General features: G+C 38.4%; 1 protein-coding gene across 2 annotated transcripts in view; it reads right to left on the bottom strand.

Annotated features, from left to right (window-relative positions):
- The window catches only part of NARS2 (asparaginyl-tRNA synthetase 2, mitochondrial), a 130,919-nt gene extending 112,856 nt beyond the window's left edge, over nt 1-18,063 (bottom strand). The window contains exons 1-5 of one of the 2 annotated variants that reach the window (XM_019726379.3): nt 17,565-18,063; nt 14,585-14,694; nt 14,075-14,195; nt 11,626-11,766; nt 6,461-6,541 (exon numbers count right to left, since the gene is read on the bottom strand). In XM_019726379.3, coding sequence (XP_019581938.3) covers nt 6,461-6,541; nt 11,626-11,766; nt 14,075-14,195; nt 14,585-14,694; nt 17,565-17,705 — 594 coding nt within the window. In that variant the 5' untranslated portion in view covers nt 17,706-18,063. The remainder of the gene's footprint in view (nt 1-6,460; nt 6,542-11,625; nt 11,767-14,074; nt 14,196-14,584; nt 14,695-17,564) is intronic. The other variant, XM_074335705.2, reaches the window with a different exon arrangement.
- Nucleotides 18,064-21,759: the final 3,696 nt, after the last annotated feature.

Genomic DNA, 21,759 nt, shown 5'->3' with positions numbered 1-21,759 from the left:
CATAAAAACACATACACATCAATGGAACAGAATAGAGAATCCAGAAATAAACTCATGACTATATGGTCAATTAATCTATAACAAAGGAGGCAAAAATATACAGTGGGGTAGAGACAGTCTTTTCAATAAATGGTTTGGGGAAAATTGGATAGACACATGCAAAAGAATGAAACTGGATCACTTTCCTACACCATATACAAGAATAAACTAAAAATGTATTAAAAATGTAAATATAAGACCTGAAACCGTAAAACTCCTAGAAGAAAACATAGGCAGCAAACTCTCTGACATTGTTCTTAGTAATATTCTTTTGGATATTCCTCCTCAGGCAAGGGAAACAAAAGGAAAAATAAACAAATGAGACTACATCAAACTAAAGAGTTTTTGCAAAGCAAAGGAAACCATCAACAAAATGAAAAGACCACCTACTGAATGGGAGAAGATATTTGCCAATGATACATCCAGTAAAGGGTTAACATATGAAATATATGAGGAACTTATACAACCTAATACCAAAAAAAACCAAAACAGTCTGATTGGGCAGAGGATCTGAATGTGCACAGAGGGTACACAAATGCCCAATAGACATATGAAAAGATGTTCAACATCACTAATCACCAGAGAAACGCAAATAAAAACCTCAATGAGGTATCACCTCACACCTGTCAGAATGGCTATCATCAATAAATCAACAAATAACAAGTGTTGGCGAGAATATGAAGAAAAGGTAACCTTCGTGCACTGTTGGTGGGATTGTAAATTGGTGCAATTATTAGTATGGAAAACAGTATGGAGGTTCCTCAAAAAATTAAAAGTAGAAGTAGCATATAACCTGGGCATTCCATTTCTAGGTATTTAGTTGAAGAAATCCCAAACACTAATTTGGAAAGATATGTGCTCCCGAATATTGACTGCAACATTATTTACAACAGCCAAGATATGGAAGCAACTGAAGTGTCCATCATTAGATGAATGAATAAAAGAATAGTTAGTACAGGTTTCCAGTCAAGATGGGGGAATAGGTAAATGCTGTGCTTTCCTCCTCTCATGATTACATCAAAACTATAACTAAATTACAGAATAACCATCATTGAGAATCGCCTGATGTCTAGCTGAACCAAAGTCCTATAACTAAGGACATACAGAAAAAGCCACCTCAAGACTGGTAGGAGGGGCACAGACAGGGAATGGGGGCTAGTCCCACACCTGCATGTGACCGTTAAAAATCGGGAGGGATATCTCAGCTGTGGGAGGTCCTTCTGGGAGGAGCGAGGGGTCCCAGCCTCACACCAGGCTCTCCAGGCTAGGTTCCGGGTCAGGAAGAAAAGTCCCCATAATTGCTGGCTGTGAAAACCAGGGGAGCTTGTGGCTGGGTGAGACTGAGGGCAGCTAGAGTTCCAGGTATTCTTCTTAAAGGGCCCACGCAGAGACTTACTCACTCACAGACTCACTCACCCTGAGCTCCAGTGCTGGGACAGCAGCTTGGAAAGCACCAGAAACATACAGGGAAGAGATGAGTTGCCTGGCTGCAGGACGGGGGCTGAGGGGTAGCTTTCTCCCAGAGAGAAGTGCTGACAGAACCCATTGTTTCTTGGTTCAGCCCTCCTCCCTCCCAGCATGTAGCTGCAGGTAGCTACCATATCTGAGTCTCCATCAACCTAGACAATCACCACTCTGATTATTCCCCGAGAGCCCACCCCACCCAACTTTCAAGTACACACAAGACGCTTCCAATGGCTCTTTCATACAAATGGCTCATGCTGCAGGCTGTCCTAAAAATCTCTCAAAGATTCACAAAACCCAAACAATCAGCATCTCGCTTCAGTGTATCCCGTACATCTTGCTGAGCAGCCCCAAAGCCAGCACTGGGAGCAGCCAGCCTCGGTTTGTGGCTTGGCTTCTCAAGGCACCTCCAAGCCCAGCGAGGGTGACGGCAATCTGTGGACTACTTCGTGGGTCATGCCACGTGGTCCTGAGAAGGGAACAGGTTTTGGCTAAAATTGGCCTGTGGCAGGGTCCCTCCTACAAGGCTCCAGTGCTGGCACACCCAGTAGCTAGCTTTGGACCAAGCCAGAGCATCGCCCAGTGCCTCCAAAGATGACACACCCAAAGGGCTAATGGGCGGGTACCAGAGCCCTGCTAAAGTGAATCTTGCTCTGTAGGATCAGCCCCTACACAACAGCTCCTCCACTGTAGTCACAGCCAGTCCTCACAACCAATCTGCCCAAGGCTCAATCCCTCCCAGAGACATGCAAACAGCAAATGAGGCTCAACTACCACAGGAGGGCACACACAACTCACACAAGGCACACACATGGAGAACCCAGCTCTGGTGACCAGGGAGACGGCACCACTGAGCCCACAGGACACCGACTACATAAGGTCACTATACTATGACCAGGAGACACAGCAGCCCTACCTAATACATAAAAACAAACACAGGGAAGCAGTCAAAATGAGGAGACAAAGAAACATGTCACAAATTAAAGAAAAAAACAAAAACCCCAGAAAAAGAACTAAACAAAATTGAGATAAGCTATCTACCAGACACAGAGTTTCAAAACACTGCTTACAAGGATGCTCAGTGATCTCAGGGAGAACTTCAACAAAGAGGCAGGGAACATAAAAGTAGAGATAGAAAACATAAAAAAAAAAAAAAAAAAAAAACAGTCAAAAATAAAGAATACAATAACTGAAATGAAGAATACATTACAGTAAATGAGATGAAGCAGAGGACTGATTCAGAATTTAGAAGATAAGGTAAGGTAGCAGAAAACACCCAATCAGAACAGCAAAAAGAAAAAAGAACCCAAAAGAAATGAGAAGAGTTCAAGGGACCTCTGGGATAACACCTGCATCATAGGGGTACCAGAAGGAGAAGCGAGGAAAGAACTGGAAACCTATTTGAAGAAATAATGACAAAATCTTCCATAACCTGATAAAGGAAATGGACATACAAGCCCAGGAAGTACAGAGTCCCAAACAAGATAAACCTGAAGAAGCCCACACCAAGACACATTACAATTAAAATGCCAGAGGTTAAAGACAAAGAAAGAATCTTAAAAGTAGCAAGAGAAAAGCAGTTAGTTACCCACAAGTGAGTTCCCATAAGACTGTCAGCTGATTTCTCAACAGCAACTTTGCAGGCCAGTAGGGATTGGCACAAAATATTCAAAGTGATGAAAAGCAAGGACCTGCAACTAAGATTACTCTACCCAGTAAAGCTGTCATTTACAATCAAAGGACAGATAAAGAACTTCCCAGACAAGACGATACCAAAGGAGTTCATCACCACCAAACCAATATTACAATATTACAAGGAATCTTAGAGGGACTTCCTTAAGACAAACAAACAAACAAACAAATAAATAAACAATAAAGAATATGAATAATAAAATGGCAATAACTACATATCTATCAACAATTACTTTCAATGTAAATGGATTAAATGCTCCAATCAAAAGATAGTGTGGCTGAATACATAAGAAAACAAGACCCTTACAGATGCTGGCTACAAGAGACTCATTCAGATAGAAAGACAGTAAAAAGATGGAAAAATGATATTTCATGAAAATGGAAACAAAACAAAACAAAAAGCTGGAGTAGGAATACTTACATCAAACAAAACAGACTTTACAACAAAGGCTATAACAAGAATCAAAGAAGGATCCAGTAATCTCACTTCTGGGTATTTATCTGAAGAAACTCAAAACACTACTGAGGGGACGTGTGCAGCCATATGTTTATTGCAGAATTGTTTACAATGGCCAGGATGTGGAGGCAGCCTGGGTGAATCATTCAATGGATGAATGGATAAAGAGGAGGTGATACATATGTACAATGGAATATTGCTCGGCCAGGGGAGGGAATGGGTTCTTGCCATCTGCGGCAGCATGGATGGGCCTGGAGGGTGTTGCGCTGAGTGGCATGTCAGACAGTGAAAGACAGATGCAGTGAAATTTTGCTTATATGTGGAATCTAAAGAACAAAATAAACAAAACAGGAAAACTCAGAACATTTTGATGGTTGCCAGACAGGAGGGGGGTTGGGAATGGGTGAAGGGAAGGGATTAAGAAGTACAAATTAGTTGTTACACAGTAGTCACGGGGATGTAGGGTACAGCATAAGGAATATAGTCAGTAGTATTGTAATAACCATATATGGTGTCAGATGGGTACTAGATTTATCAGGGTGATAGATGGCAAGGGGTTTGGGGAATAGGGTGAATAAGGTGAAGGCGTTAGAAGTACAAATTAATAGTTACAAAACAATCATGGGGATGTAAAGTAAAGCATAGGTAATATAGTCAATAATATGGTAATTGTGTGTAGTGCCAGGTGAGTACTAGATTAGTCAGGGGGATCACTTCTTAAATTATATAAATGTCTAACCACTATGCTATATACCTGAAATTAATATAAAATAATACTGAATGTCAACTGTAATTGAAAAATTTTAAAAGGGGGGGAAATTTGAAGGGGAATAAGGTTCCAGGAATAAAACAAATAAGTCATGGGGATGTAATGTACAGCATACGGAATAAGGTCAATAATATTGTGATCATGTGGTACAGTGTCAGATGGTTGCTGGACTTATCATGGTGATCAGTTCTGTAGGTATATAGATGTTGAATAACTATGGTGTACACCTGAAACTAATATAATATTGCTTGTTAGCTATATTTTAATGAAACTATTTTTTAAAAAAAGACTTGGCATATATATGCAAAAAATATTACTCAGCCACAAAAAAGAATGAAATCTTGCCATTTGCAACAACATGCTTGGACCTAGAGGGTATTATGCTAAGCAAGAAGTAAGTCAGATAGAAAAAGACGAATACTGTATGCTTTTGCTTATATGTGGAAGCTAAAGAACAGAATAAATACACAAAACAGAGAAACTCATAGATACAGAGAACAAATTGATGGTTGTCAGATGGGAAGCGAGGTGGAGATATGGGTGAAAAAAGGGGAAGGGATTAAGAAGACAAATTACCAATTAAAAAAACAGTCATGGGGATGTAAAATACAGCACAGGGAATATAGTCAATAATATTTTAATAACTATGTATGGTATCAGATGGGTACTACACTTACTGTGGTGATTGCTTCCTAAGAAATATAAATATGTAATCATTATGTTATATGCCTCAAACTAATATAATATTGTATATCAAGTGTAATTGAAGAAAAAACAGAGAGTCAAAGTGTACAGAATCAGAGAGCAGTTATATACAGGTTTTGTCATTTGATGGAATCAACTAAATGTGTAAAGAAGAATCTTGACTTTTTAGAGATAAAGAAATCAGTGAATAAATGAAAGAAATACAAAAAGCACCACTCATGAACATACATTTTTCTTTGTCCATTATTATACTACTGGCCAATGATTTTAAACAGCCTGGCAAAGTGGTAAATGAAAGGGCTTTCTACTGCCTACAAGTAAGAAATACTGGTAAATTTAAAAATTCCTTCTTCCTGGGCCCCACCCACACTTTCTGGGCCAGGAACCTGCATATTTCACAAACTCCCAGGGAGGTGCTGAGCACCAATGGCCACACTGAGTTCACAGCCCTGACCAATTAGGCCATCTTCCTTTGAACCAATAACCACGATGCTGTATTTAAAAAGAGCACCGTGCTGGGAATTAGGGGGACCTCGTCCACAACCCAGCTCTGATTTGGTTTAATAACCCTGAGAATTTCCAGAAAGCATCAGAGGCCATTTACAATCAAAGGCATACTACAACAGAAATAGAATCTTTTTAAATCTTAGTTTCATAAGACAACATAAATAGAAAGTCAAAAAAACAAGAATCATCATTCCCCAAATCGATCTGATGTAATCGTCATAACCATGCAATTAAAATGTACTCTGTGCCACTGAAAAAAAAAAAAAAAAAAAAAACTCCTGCAAGAAGTCCAGATTGACAATGCCTGGCACATATTAGGAACTCAAAAAAATGATTGCTGAATAGAAGAATTAAAATAAGAACCTTTATGATGTATCCAGAACATAAATCATTTCTTATGAAAACTATATATTTTAAAGACTTTGAAAGAGAAAAATATTAACACGTATACTTTTCTATTTTATCTCTTAAAATATGACTTACATCCAAAAATATTAACTGGGGGTTGAATCTGCACAAAATATATTTTGGAATCTTCATTAGTCTCTTCAAATTTCTCTAGTTCACCAACTCACAGTTATATAGGAAAATCAAATAGAGTACTAAATTAAAAATCCACTTTTAGTCACAATGTAAATAGTATAGCTGGTAGGACAGGAAATCAGAAAAGTTTGAATTTTCTACATATTTTTTTTAAGGATTACTATTGACAAAAGTTCACGTTCTGGTCATGGTCTATGCACACAATTCTTATTAAATTTAAAGCAAACCCTCAGATGGAAAATATTGGAGGGCAATATGTCCCCCAAGGTGGGAAGCAAACTTACCTCAACTTGGAAAAGTTCCCCAGCCCCCTCACAGTCATTGGATGTGATTATGGGAGTGTGAATATGCACAAAGCCATGGTCCTGGAAGAAAAACAAACACCACTTTCTTTCAGTGCATTTGCATAGGAAACAATTCCAAGAACGACACCTTATTACACTATTAAAAGAGCACAAAGAGAATGCCATGGGCAATCCCTCCCTAACCCCCTAAAGAAAACTACTGAAATAGGAAGTTGAGTGTTTTACTATGCACAGAAGTACAAAGAATTTTAAATCAGAAACTGAGTTAGACATTATCTAGTCCAATCTCTTCATTTCAAAGATAAGGAAGTTGAGTTACAGAATGATTTAATGAATGGCCAAAAGTCACACAAGGAATCAGTGGCAGAGCAAGGACTGGAACCCAGGTCTTGCGCGTTTCTCTCTGGTGCTATTTCTTCTTCCCACTTTTCTAACAGACTGGTAATGATTGAACACACACTCACTCACTTACTCCCTCACTCACTCCAGGCTAATGTATAATGATGCTGTCCACATTGCTAAGGGAATACCAAGCGATCCATGTAAAGTTCAGTTATTTTGGAATGAGACCCTCAATTGTAACAACCAACCAAAAAAGGAGAAAAATGAAGGTTGACAAATAAGCACTGGAGAAATAAACAGCAAACGAGGCAGAGATGAGTTTTAGGAAGTCTGTCATTAAGTGGATTGCACAGTGCACTGCACATGGCACAAGCAGTGCACTTCCTTCGCCTCAAAGAAGATTCTGAGCAGCAAATCCATCCATTACTGAGGCACCCAGTTGCAATTCTTCACCTCCAAAGTCTGCGACTATTTCCATTAGTAAACCACAAAAGCTGTAGGATTAGAATAACCCAGCAACTTCAAAGTTATGCTTCTTTCATTTTGACAATGGATGTAGGCAAAAGGTTACATTCAGCATAAATGTTGCAGGGTTGGGGTGCAGGTAGCTAAAGGGACTTATGCTGCAAAGGCAGAATAATATGTGTTAAACGCAAAAAAAAAAAAAAATTGGTCTTGAAATCAATACAATAAATTCACATATACACATTTTATCTCTGCTAAATTCTGCCTATCACTGGTGGAATGTAAAATGTCTCAGTATGTTACCAGGGACCTCCCAAATTTGCTCTTTCCTAAAAAGACTGAACTCAAGTATTCTGGCTAAGATACAAAATATCTAGCTAACAACTTGCCTTGTGATGTAGACTGATTAAATATTCAAGTTCTAAATTAGGAGTCTCAGAAAGTATTCAAATATGTACTTAATCCCCGAGCAACATGCCTAGAGGTGCTGCACAGAGCACATTATAGAGAACGAATGAAATATAATCAATAACATTACTGCATAAAATTTTTATCTCTCAGGAGCCAAGAATTATGGACATGAATCATTTATTCCACACAAATGCAGGCAACTATGAGCACGAGTGCAGTAAACAAAGAAAGGAAGTGAAAAATCCAAAGGAAACGAGGGTGGTGAGAGGGAGGGGGAGAGGGAGGAGAAAATTTAACGGCTAAATATAAATGCCAAAGTTAGATCTGGTCAACTGCCACAAGAAACAACACTGCATATTTTATGAAAATAACAGTATGAGGTTGTTGTTGTTGTTGTTTAAAATCACTCAAGCAGTGGGAATTATTCTGAATGCTAAACCTTTCCAAAGGTGTCACTAACTTTTTAAGCTTTAGTGCTGCTGGCAAGGCTTATCATATCAAAGTCCATAACATTACCACCAAAAGCTATGAAGGAGAGTACAAAGGAAGAAAAATAAAGCATTGAGAACAAAGTCCCCCAAAAAAGAAAGTGGACAGGGGAGTAGAAAGATAAACACTAACATAAGTAGCAAGGAGGAGGGAAGCACAGCTTGTGGCTGCCTCCGATGGGTACCACTGTCAGGTACTTATCCTATCCCACAGCAAAGTGGGCTCCTTATTAGAGGTATGAAGGCCAGAGAAGGGACAAGTACACACTTTCATCCAGTTTTTCAGATTCCACCCACTACCTCTAAAAATCTAAATATTTTGACAGCTACACATTCTAGAACCAGATATTTTATAAGGCACTGAGTATCTGAAAATTACAAAATTCACCTACAAGAGCCCACACATATCCCTCAATGGCTCATGGACTATATTTTTCTTTCACACGCATCCAAAATAAGTATCATTATTTAATCAAAATCAACAAAAAAGCAACATGATAGCAATTGCTAGCCACAGGCTCCCCATTGGCAACAAAATGTGACAGCAAGAGAAGACAAAAAAAAAAAAATCCAGAGAAAACAGTCACAGGAACTCAAAGATAGTCTGGGGTCATTCAACACAGGGACAAAGAATACGCCACATTGTGCCACTCAGAAGAGGGAAAACTCTGATACTCAAAGGAAGAACCTTGACTCATCAAGAAAGGGCAAACTCTTTTCTATCAGCTCAATTTAAAAAGCCAGGGAAGTTAAGTATGCAATACATTTTGGGATAACTTCCACTGGAAATTAGAAAAATTGGTGCCTGAAGAGAGAATCCTGTTATTTGAGAAACTCAATTCTAAATAATTCATTCCTTGAGGATTCTAGAGAGCCAAGTTTCAGTACATAGCAAATGTGTCAATTTTATGAGCAAACCAAGTTACACACAAAATATTTTTGAAACTTAAACCAAAAAAATAAGTCTAGATACTTAAAGTATCCTAACTAAAAGGTACTGCTCAAGTTTATTTTTTCTTTGTATTTCTAGATTTGAAATTCATGAAAATTTTAGATTTTAAGTCTTAACATCTTTTAGGGAGCCTAAAGTAACAACTCACAGAAATAGTACCAAATACTAAATAATATATAATGATTATTTAACATATCCTGTGATTTCCTTAAACAATTCAATCATAATTATCATACGCATAACTGGGTAACATTATAGCAGTTATCAGGAAGGTATAGAAGGTATCAGGATTGTATTTTCCATGGCTTTACAATTACAAAGTGAATTTATAGCACTCAAAAGTACCTACTTTATAACTATCACCAACAGTGCAAAGATTTATTTTCAACCACTTAGAATGCTTTTTTTAAATTTTACTTTATTTTGCTTATTTTTTCATTTCAGATTTTTCTAGTTCTCTTCTTTTTCAATTGTTTACAAATTTGCAAAAGCTTCAAGTAATGAAGAAATGCAGTCAGTAAAGCCTCCTTGTCAATAGGTGGCCAATACCACCATCTAGTGTCCAGACATCTGTAAAACTGTTTCAGAATTAAAGGAGGTCCACTTTATCGGCTGCTAAAGCCATATGGGGGGGAAATATTTTTGGATCTGAACAAATTTTCTTTTTGTGTGGTTCAAACACTACTGAAAAGACATATGGACGTTGCATAAGAAAGTTTATGAGAGCATATATAAATGCACCCTTTCAAACTATAATGGGATGACATTGCATAATGTGATTTATTTTCCATTGTTTATTCAAAAGTACAGTATATGCTTTAAAGCCACGATGTTCTTTAGCTGTTTCGCCAGAAGGAGCTGTTCAAAGAGCAAGAACTCTTTTGGTAAGCTATATCAGGGCTGGGCCTGCATGAATTTGGATACAGGGAAGGATATGCTGTTAAAACAATCTCTGCAAATTAGCTGGATCTGGAAACGTGGCACAGAAAGTTCCAAAACCACATGGAATAACACTAAACTTTATCTGCTGGGTCATTCCTCACCTTTGGAGCCCTCCCATCCATATGGGGAGAGGGTCCCTTCACCTCATCAACTTACCAGCTACATTCCACTGTGGCTTTGGGGTGGGGGAGGGGAAATGGCTGAAAAACAAAACTAAGTAGATAAAATGCCTTTAGTCGTTAGATCAATTTAGTTGATCAATGCCAGTAACTCACTAAGTTGAAGAGACAGAGCTGAGAGTCCAAGGATACCAAAGTCATTAGAATTCATAAGACAGAGTACCAGAGAAGAGAAAGCTGTACAGAGAACTCCAGAGTTGTGTAGAGGGTCACCTGGAGTATTAGGTAGAGGAACGATCAGCACATTTGTGTTATGAAACCATCCAAGGCCAAGGAAAGAAATCATCCAAAAAGATTAGAGGAAACGGTGTGTGGTGTTCACATGTGGCTGCAAAGGGTGCCTATTTCCACAAGCCAGACTGGAAAAACTCATAATTCCCAGTGCACTAGGTAGAGTACTCAGGAAGGCTTTACCTCAACAATGAGAAATAATTAGTCCTAGACTGAGCACTTCTCCAGACCTGCTTAAAAGGAAAATCCAAGGGATCAACAGTTTCAAATAGCTTAACTGCATACCAGAACAAAGCTTAAGAAGCTTTATAAATATCCAGCCCCCAATAAGGTAAAAATTCACAATGTCTGGCATCTAATCAAAGATTAGCAGGTATGCAAAGTGGCAGGAAAATATGACCCGTAATGAGGAGATTAATCAATCAATCAAAACTAGCTCATAACTGACAGACATGTTAGAATTAGAAGGAAAGGACATAAAAACAGTATTTTTACTACATTGTATATGTTCAAAACTGTATTGTATGTGTTCAGAAAATTAAGTGTAGAAAATGGAAGATATTTTTAAAAAGAGAGGGCACCAAATCAAACATCTAGATATTATATGAACCTACAATATGTGAGATGAAAAATGCACTGAATAGGAATAACAACAAATTAGGCGTTGTAGAAGAAAAGATAAGTAAGCTTGAAGACATAGCAACAGAAACTATACAAAAGAAACACGGAGAGCAAAAAATAATTTTAAAAAAGAAAAGAACATCAGTGAGCTATGGAGATATCATCAAGTGGCCTAATACCTGGGTAGTTGAAGTTGCAAAGGAAGGAGGAAACATAAAAAATATTTGAAGAAGACAAAGCTGAAAGAGTTGATGAAAATTAAAAAGAATAGATCCACGCCACTCAACAAACTCCAAACATGAGAAACATAAAGAAAACTGTACCAAGGCACATCAAAATCAAATTGCTCAAAATCACTGATATAGAGAAAATTTTAAATCAACCAAAGGAAAAAAGTACCACTCAAGTAAAGGGTGCTTGGAATAAATAACTAACAGAACTTTCAGGATAATACTCCAGTGTTACAATTATTCAACTTCTTCACAAGACAAAACAATGAGAAGCGCACCTTACCTTAAAGAAAGAATGAATAGCAGCTGTGGCTTCACTGCGAACCCTCAGTATAGAACCCAGAACATTAGTCCTACACCTCAGGTGAGGATATTGTCTCAGATACTCCAGAGGATGCCTCTCTTTATATTTAAAAGGGAAAGTCTGCCAATAAATGGAAAGAAAAAAAAAATTAGAAACTAAAAAGATTAAGTTTCCAGGGCATTTAAAAAATAATAGTGCTTTACAACAAAACCAAGGTGCTTTCCTTTATTTCTTAATGTAACTGAATATAGTTCACATTAATTCGAACAAGTTAGTAGAATGGTTGTGGGCTGGAATCAGAGAGATGTGGATTTGAATTCTGCTCTACTACTTACAGCTGTGAGTGAATACATTTACTATCACCAAGGCTAACCTATTATTTATCACATTTCTATCCATTAGCTATCAATCACTACTTACAAATAGAGAGATTAGGATATAATTATGCAAAACAGTCCACTTTTTGACCGACAGGAGTTCAGAATATTACAGACATTAGTTTTCTACAGCTGTATATACACAGCTGCTGTTCAGTTTTAAAATCACCCAAATGTCTTGAGAGTCCACAATTATTCATAATCAACTGATACTGTTTATCAACATGTACTGCCATCTAAAAACATAAGGGAGGGTCAACAGCTTTCTACACTAGTATATATTTACGAAAATTTTAAAGGAAATCATGACTTTACTTAGAAGTATTTCCACCTTACCCTCACTCATGTTATAAGGTTAAAAAGACAAAAACAAATTTTCAGACCAAAACCAAAGTTTCAATAAAAAATAAAGAAAGAAAGAAACTAAGTAAAAGAGCTACACTGGCAGCCTATTTCTTTTAGTCTTGTCTATTCCTTTCAAGGCCTTGTGCACATACCAATTTAAGTCATATACAAATAAGCACCACACTTACTAAAGTGAAAATATGACCATATAAATAGGAATCTGGGGACTGTTAGGAGTTCAGAATTCCCTAATGTCTGAATAGTTAAAAATGACACTGAAATGAAGGAAAAGAGGTGAAGGCATCAACACCTACAGAAGCCAAGGGAGAACCATTTAAAAGGAGTAAAACACATGGCAAATTCTTAATCCTCTATCCCTCTAAAAAAACAAAAACAAAAATGGTTACCATCTCCATTCCTCTCTGAGTTCCAAATTATTTTCAGTCTATTTTTAGAACTTAATTCTTTAAAAAAAAAAAATTTTATACTAGTTTCAGGTGTACAAAACAACATGATTAGACACTTACACCCTCACAAAGAGATAACCCCCCATCTACTACCCCTTTGACAGCGTATAATATATAGCTGTTATAATATGCTGTACTTTACATCCTGTGACCATAAATATATATATATATTTAATTATAGTTGACATTCAATATTATTCTACTTCAGCTTCAGAATCTGATTGATTTTACAGGTCAGTTAGAATTTCTTAGAAAATTACTCAGAATGACATATTTAAAAAATTGCCCATTTTACTTCCTACATTTAACTTCTTCCAGTTATCCAAAAGAACTAAAAATGAATTAAAAGGATGCAATTTCCCTATATTTCCTCATTTTTTGTTCATTAAATATTTGAAGACAAGTATTGCAAAACCACAGGGGAATCAAATGGCTCGTACATCAGTTTCAGCTGTGCCGCTGATCAGCACTATAAACTTGGGAAAGTTATTTCACCTGGCTGGGCCTCATTTTCTCCAATTTAAGAAATTAGATCGATAATCTCTGATTTTATTCCCTCTAACCTCTTTATCAGACTACAAATAAAACGCTACACAGAAGAATCTTGCAAAAACATGTACAAACATGTCTTAATGTAGAATTTCTTTGTTCAGCCCAAGCATTATAACACTATAGTGCTGTCCAATAGAATTTTCTATGATAAGTGGAAATGTTCTGTATCTATGCTATTCAGTATGGTAGCCACTATATGTAACCACTGAGCACCTGAAATGTGGCTAATGCCCCTGAGAAATGGGTTTTTAAACTTAATTTTAATTGATTTAATATTACACATGTAGCCACAGATGACTAGTGGCTACTATATTGGACAATACAGTTCTAGATCATGCAAAAAGTCACTTCTAGACAGAGCTTTCCTAAGAACGTGGACTGCCTGGTTCATCTCTGGATTTACAACTGACGGGGCATGCTTGTAAAAGTGGTCAGTTTCAAGCATAACATGAACCACAGAGATGTACAGATTAATACTTAGCTCTCACTCATAAGACTCGGCCATCTGCACAAATACTTTTTGCTACTCTCTACATTCCTTAGACTCTACAGCCTGTTTCAATTATCTGGGAAGTCATAATCAAAACATGTTCTAAGCGTCATCTTCCCAGTAATAACTTTTAAAACTGATTGCTAATGTTTTAAATTAAGCCTAAACAGCCTCCATAACAGGGTCAGAAAACATACCTTGGCATTACAATTTCCAACAACTTCAATTTTTTCTGCCTTCAGTTCCACATTTTGTCTTTTGGATGGACTTTTTATCAGCTGCCCTTGAACTTCCACAGAACTCCCAAAAGCCAGTTCTCTAATAGTAATAAAAAACAGGCATAAACAAGATAACGTTATATGCAATCCTCATTTTAATAGAAATCTTGCTACCAGAACATTAAACTATTTAACGATAAAAGTTTTTACCCTTAATTGGGTTAAAAGCTGCAGGTAATTAAGAGAAACTGAAGCAAAGGCTAGGTGGGGAATACTGTCGCACGAAAATGTTAGACAGGAGAAAAGGTCTGAACTTGGAGGATCTTGAGTATTTGGACTTGAGCCTGAAAGCTATGAAACGCAGGTTTGTTTAGAAAAATCACTCAGGGGGCAACTGGATTAGTGAACACTGGATTAGGGGAATGGGGAGCAGAAGAGATGGGAGAAAAAAAACATAATCAAAGGACCCTTTTTTTCCCCCCAACTCACCTACTGTCAAAGCTTGAATCTGCTACAACCTGAAGGTTTTCCAAAGATGACCCATCATTTACATGCAGGAACAAGACTTCCTTCTGGGATCGGACTGAACGAATCCATCCCTAATAAAGAGAAACATTTCTAAATGTGAGTTTAAAACAAAAACATTTTACATTTTTGTTACACATACAGCTAGAAGACTAAATGAAAATAGGAAAAAAAATGTCCTCATAATCCTGCCTTAACAAATCAATTGCTTTTAGTTCACTCATACTCATATGCATGTATAATTTTACATGGTTTTTATCACAGTGAGATATAGCTTTGGCATTCCACCTTATGTTTTAATTTGTTAATAAAGCTCATCATCCTGAATAGATGTCTGACATTCCATTAGGTTGAAGAGCCTAATTCACATAACCAATCCCCCCAATATTGGCTATTCCAGGTATTTTCTCCTGCCCCTGCACCAACACCCACCCTAGCCCCCTCGGGCCATTACAAATAAAAGGGCACATATCTTGGGTCTCTTTCTCCTTTTATATCAAAGTCCCAGAGGGAGATTATGTAGTTATAGACTAGAAACATCTTCATGGATTTTTTCCCTTTTACAACGTAAAGAGTTCTCAAGAAACTTCTCATTATGAATATATACTAAATAGTACATAAACTTTCAAAGGCATTCTGAACTTAAACAACAAGTAGGTGTGAGTACAAATGAGCTGTCTTCAGTAGACTAGTGACATTAAAAACAGCTCTTTCACAGATCACATCTAATTGAAATTTAATTAGCATATAAATTAAGAGAATATTCCTCTAGCAGACACTGAACAACTGTAAAATAATTGACGGTGTTTGATTAACCACCAAACATGCTTGGGAAAAGAAAAATGATCCTTCTCAGAAAAACTATATAGTCATGCGCCACTTAACAACAGGGATACATTCTGAGAAATGCATCGTTAGGCGATGCCCTTGTTCGAACACTACAAAGTGTTTTTACACAAGCCGACTACACACCTAGGCTTTGTGGTATAGCCTGTTGCTCATAGGCTACAAGCCTGTACAGCATATTATTGTACAAAATAACATCAGAATAAATCAAACACAAGAGAAAATGAGGCAATCAAGAGATGCGTAAACACAGGATGTATGAGGCTGCTGCCGGTGTAGCATTGCCTACAGTTCCACAGCACTTTTTTTGTAATGAATAGACTCTAAAGTAATGGTAAAAGTATCATAAATACATAAGCTACTGACATAGTCGTTTATCATCCTTATCAAGTATTATGTACTGTACATAATTATAGGGCTATACTTTTATACAACTGACGGCACAGGTTTGTTTACACCGGCATCACCACAAACACCTGAGTAAAGTGTTGCAGTATCACGTGACATTACCACAGCTCCCGTGTCACTAGGTGATGGGAAGTTTTCAGCTCCATTATATTCTTATGGGACCACGTCTTTTATGCCATTCTGTCACTGACCCAAACATCATGTGGCACCTGACTGTCCTGACCCTTACTTTCTTTGTGTCCCCCCATACCCTATAGACAAGTCTTCCTTGACCTCCTCAGGCAGTTAAGGACTTCCCTCTGTTTTCTCCAAGTTCTTTATACCACTAATACTTGTCATATTACTGTCATTACTTGTCTTAGCCATTAGACCAGGACTGTCCAACAAAAATGTGAGCCACATAAATAATTTAACACTTTTTAGTGGTCACATTAAAAACAAACAAACAGGTGAAATAAATTTTAGTATTTTATTTAACCCATTAGGCCCATATTATCAACATGTAATCAACATAAAAATGAGGTATTTTGCTTTTTTGTTGTTCTTCAAAATTGGTGTGTATTTTATTTACAGCACCTCTCAATTCGGACTAGCCACATTTCAAGTGCTCAGTGCCACTATTGGCAGGTAGTTACTGTATTAGACTACACAGCATTAAAATGAAAGCCTCTAACCTAGGAGTAGGTTCTGTTCTTTTCATCTTTAAATCCTCTCTAGACTAGCACACAGAAGGTATCATTAACGTATGTCGAATTAATAGATGAATTCAAGAAAAAGCTTTGATTTGGATCATGGAAAGAATATGAAACCCAAAGAAATGCAGAGGCGTAATTGGTCGTATTTCTAAAAATCAAGGATATGTGAGGACAACAAAAACAATTGCATCAGTGTATTTCAGGAACCTAGTAAGAAACACAGCACCCAGCTTGGCCCGCTCCTTAAGAGGAAATCTTCTATGCAGAGTCGCTGCAAATATTAGCAAACACAGCAGCTAACACTTACTGACTGTAGACCACTGTTCTAAATGTCTTATACCGATTATCCTATTATCCCTTAATTTTCAATTAAAGGACTATTATTATCTTCACTTTATAAGAGAGCACATAAGTGACATGCCCATAATTAAATTGCAGAGATTTAATCCTGGGCATCTTGACTCCAGAGCTCTTTCAAGCTGCTACACTCCAATCTTTCTCCTAATTTATTAAACATAAATTATATGCGAAGCCCCATATTAGGCACTGAGGTGGCTACAAGTTGAAGGAAAGGTATGGTTTAGTTGAGCAAATATTTACTGTTAGCCATGTGTGTGAATACCAAGACAAGCCAGGCATGCTTTCTGCTCTCAAAGAGGTAGCTCAAAACCGCCACCATATACCTGTGGCTATTCATTGAGTGCTAAAGGAAAAGGGGCTCTTTCTTTTATTTTGCTGTTCGATTAACAAGTTTACAGGTAATGCCCTGTACTGTGCAAGGAAAGTCCCAGCGCTTTATAGGCATCGCAACAGTTTTGCGAAAGGTAATGGTAGTCAATGAAAGGAGGAAAGTGTGAATGCACACGATTGCCTACGTTTTCTAACGTTTCCCTGACAGTCGTTCTGACTTGACAGCACAAGACAAGCTTAGACGTGGATGTGCCATGTAAGTTACTAAAAAGAAAAAAAAACCCAGCCCCTTCCCATACACCAACCTGAACCTTAACGCGCTCCCCATTCGTGTTCTGGGACCCGAGAGCGTCCCGCACGCTCAGTTTGGTTGACGGCTTGTGTCTCGGGGAGGGAGCGGAGGAACAGGAGCGCAGGGCTCGGAGCAGGCCCCGGGCCGCGAACATGGCGCGGCTGCCCCAGGCCCCCCTCCGGACCAGCCCTGATCCCAGCGGGTTCGGACCCTGCCTGCGGGGACCCTCCCCTCTCAGCTGCTCCCCAGTTCCGGGCTGCAGCCCTGTCCTCAAACGCGCCACAGCCCCCTGGGTGCTCCCTTCCCCTTCAGAGGCTCCAACTCTGTTCCCAAAAAACCTTTCCTCCGCTTCCCTCTCCCCGAAGGGGCGGAACGGAGACAACACATAAAGCGGCGTAAACCGAGAGGGAACCACGTGCCGCTGGCGGCCAGGACGCCCCACGATCCCGCGTGGTTTCCAAACCTACGCCTTGACCCCGAGTTAAAATGCGAGGTGCTGCCGCCACTACGTCACCACGCCAAGGCTAACGTCCTCACGCTACGAGGCGGCTAAGAAGGAGCATGCGTACTTGCGACTCCAGTTTAAAGAGGCGGCGGGACGGAGGAAGGGGCGGGATCAGGAGCTAAAGTGGGGCGGAGCTAAGGCATTCCGGAAGTAGCTGAAGGAGCTACGGAGCACGCTGGGGGAGGGGTGGGAGAACCTTAACTTCTAAAGCTTCCACGTGATGCTGAGGAACGCTGAGAGGACAGGAGTGACTGATGAAGAGGGAAGGGGTCCAAAAAGTCGTCTTAGTTGTTGAGAGGATTTGCCTGAGGATATCAGTCATTCCTGAGTTCTGAGTACAGAAAAAGGTGTAGCCCCTGCTCAAGTCAAATTTGTGTGGTATCAGACATTTAAACAGACAATGGCGTAATGGGTAATCAGTTCGCTGGTAAAGCCTCAGCGTGGGATGCCAGAGATGACTGGAGAAGGTAGCTCTCTCACAAGTAAGAGTAACTAAAGAGACCTTGAACATGGGAATCAGAGAAGGCACGACAGTGTCAAGATGTTGGAGAGGACAGGGGGGATGTCCGTCATTGCCTGCCAGAATCTTCAAATCTTTTTTCCAACACAGCTATCTGCATTTGTTTCACCTGGAAGCATTGATCCTTTTATATGCTGTATTACGCTACCTTTTAAATGTATACAGAAACATAATTTATCCCCTGTAACTCAGTAACAATCATCAAAAGGCTTCTGATTAAAAGATAGAAGAAGTAAGGGCTAGTTACTTAAAGTTGCCACTATTATTATGACCATTTTACAAGTGAGGGAACTTAGGTGCAGAAAAGTTAAATGACTTGCTCAAGGATATACATCCTATAAGTGTGAGATTTAACCCCCAAATCCTGGCTTCATGCACTAAACTATTATGCTATATATACCATGTCTCAAGGTGGGAAATAAAATCTTGGTCCCTGCAATCAAGGAACTCATGGTCTAGAGATGGAGACTGGCAAGAAACAGGTCATTGCAACATAAACCCGTAACTATACACAAATGGACGCATGTGGAGTGGTAGTCTAAAGAAGGAAATAATTGAGTTATTGAGGAGGACCAGAATTTTGCCAGGTTGCGATGTTAGAAAGGGTATTTCCTGCCATCAGCTGAGCAGGAAAGGTTTCCAGGACAGCAAACAGCATGGAAGAATTGTAAAATTGTTCTCAAGACAGAGTAGAAAATATTTCCCATGAAAATACCATAGTTCTTGGGCGCTTCTTAAACCTTAAGAAATAGAGAATCTTCCAGCCAAATGCCTTTAGAATTATGTAGCTATGGGTCTTAAAAACAAATAAAAATAAATAAATAAATAAATAAATAAATAAATAAATAAGCCTTCAGTGTATTGGTTACAAAATCTGGGGACCAAGACAATCTGGGGTACACAGCAATGACATGTTTCCCATTTTAAATCTCTTTGAATATGCCTACTTTGTCCAAGGCACAAAAAGTAGTGACCCGTTGGCTCACTTCCTACCTATGGCATTTTGTCTATAGCTAATCATATTATTTTATTTTCAATATTGGAATCACACTTCCCCTTTTAGATTTATCCCCTTTCAGACAGGAGCCAGAGTGGTCTTTCCAAAATGAATATATTACCATGTCAATAATAATGATGGCTAGTGCTATAGAATGCCTAAATGCCAGGAATTCTTCACATATTCATTCATTTCATCCTCACAATAGCTTTCTGAAGTAGGGTTAGAGTCATCATCCCCAGTTTCCAAAGGAGAAACTGAAGCTCAGAGGTTTCAAGCTGGTACCATTACACCGGCAGTCTGACACCAGAATCCATTTTCTTACCCACTCTTTACCACAGTGATTAAACATCCCTCTGGTTGCTCCCCCTACAACTTAAAGAGGATTTCCCTTCTTTAGTATTCCTAGCAGGCTTTCCATGATCCAGGAAGTTCCCTGAAGTGTCTTGGAGTGAGGAACAGAAGTGAAATGTCCTTATTGTTGACTTTTGGTACTATAAGGCTTATAAGAGTTCTCAGAGCTCCATACCTTTAGTGACAACTAATAGAGTCAGACTGTCTAATTTTTACCAATGCTGGGTAAGAGAATATCTCAGTGTTTTTAGAGGGTCTATGTTTTTGATTCTTTTTTTCCCCCCAAAAGTCATTTCACCCATAACCCCCATCATTTTCAATTACATAGTGGAAAAGAGCTCTAGTCTGCAATCAGAAGGCCTGGTTCAAATCTCATCTGCACAACTCATTAGCTGTGGAATCTTCAGGAAGTCACTTAAATGCTAGACTTCCATCACAGTGCTGTCAACAGTATTAACTGAAGCGTTTTGTGAATTTTGGGATAGAGAAATGCGTATTATATCTGACTGAATACTCTCCATCATTGATGAGTTTTGTTTTAGAATAAGGAAGTCCCTTCAATTTCATCAGCAAACTCTCTCTAGATACCAAAGTAGCAGGCTCAAAATTAATTCTATCTGTTTTTGTACAATTTCTTCATTGTGCAGAGCTTATTAAATGCAAATTCCCAGGTTTCTTGCCTGAATATTCTGATTGGCTTTGCTCCATAGCTGGATCTCATCCTTTCCCTGGTTTCTTCCTTTTGCATTCAGGAGGTCCTTACTTTGAGACTTGCACATCTTTTTTTTATACAATATGTTACTATTATTATATTATTAAACTTCCAACGTATCTTCAAGGAAACTATAACAAAAACAAATCTACAGTCCAAGCTGCCTTCCTGGTTTAGAGGGAGGGAGGCATTCGTGGGCAGTGGGTAGACCATGACCTCAGGAGAGTGGAAGGAGCCCTATTGCTGGAGCACCATGCAGGCTGCACTCAGCATGCTGGGATTCACACACTATGCATACAGAACTTGTATATCTGCAGGATGCATTCTGAGAAATAAGACCAAAAAAAATTAGCTGTGGAATCTTCGGGAAGATGTTATTTTGTGCCTACTCACTTTCCTCACCCCCATTTTGAGATATTGATCTTGCCCACGGTGGTTTTACTAAACATAATACTTTCTATGTGTTTGGCAAAGACCTTCTAGAAAGTTTAGAAAATAGATTTCTGTAATGTTCTCTGACCGCATTGTAGATTAAAGAAAATACCCCCAGTAGTGCCTAAACTTTTTTGTTTTGTTTTGTTTTTAATTTTTTTTGTCACCTTTAAAATTTAAATTTAGCAGAGATTGGACACAGCCTGCTACTAGAGGGATTGCTACATATTTTGATTTTGTACAATTACTTCTGAAGTTTGATACTTGTTAATTGGCTGGCTCATTGGTAAGCGTTTGCATTTCCTAAAATGGGGTTGAAAGTAAATTGTAATATCCTTTGCAAATAAGTTAATGTGTAAATCACACCAATTTTTATGCTTTATTTGTGGTAAATTGGCACAAGTAATTGCCTGGGTTTCACTGCTAAGGATAAAAGGAGGTTTAAATAATGCTTTTGTTATGATGAAAACAACAGGAAAATGCATAAAATATAAATGTCCAGTTAATGAATATTTATAAAATGAATAACTGTGTAACCACCATCCAGGTCAAGAAAAAGCACGTCGCCATCCCCTTCTTCTTTGCAATCATAACCTTCCCACTCTCCTCACCTTGGTAATCTCTTCCTTGTTTTTCTTTATTGTTTTATACCACCTCACTACGTAGTCCAGACATTATAATTTAGTTC

Source organism: Rhinolophus sinicus, chromosome 14 (genome assembly GCF_057876585.1).
Source record: "Rhinolophus sinicus isolate RSI-liver-muscle chromosome 14, RSI-T2T, whole genome shotgun sequence".
NCBI lineage: Eukaryota > Metazoa > Chordata > Mammalia > Chiroptera > Rhinolophidae > Rhinolophus > Rhinolophus sinicus.
This window is presented reverse-complemented; position numbering and strand designations above follow the sequence as displayed.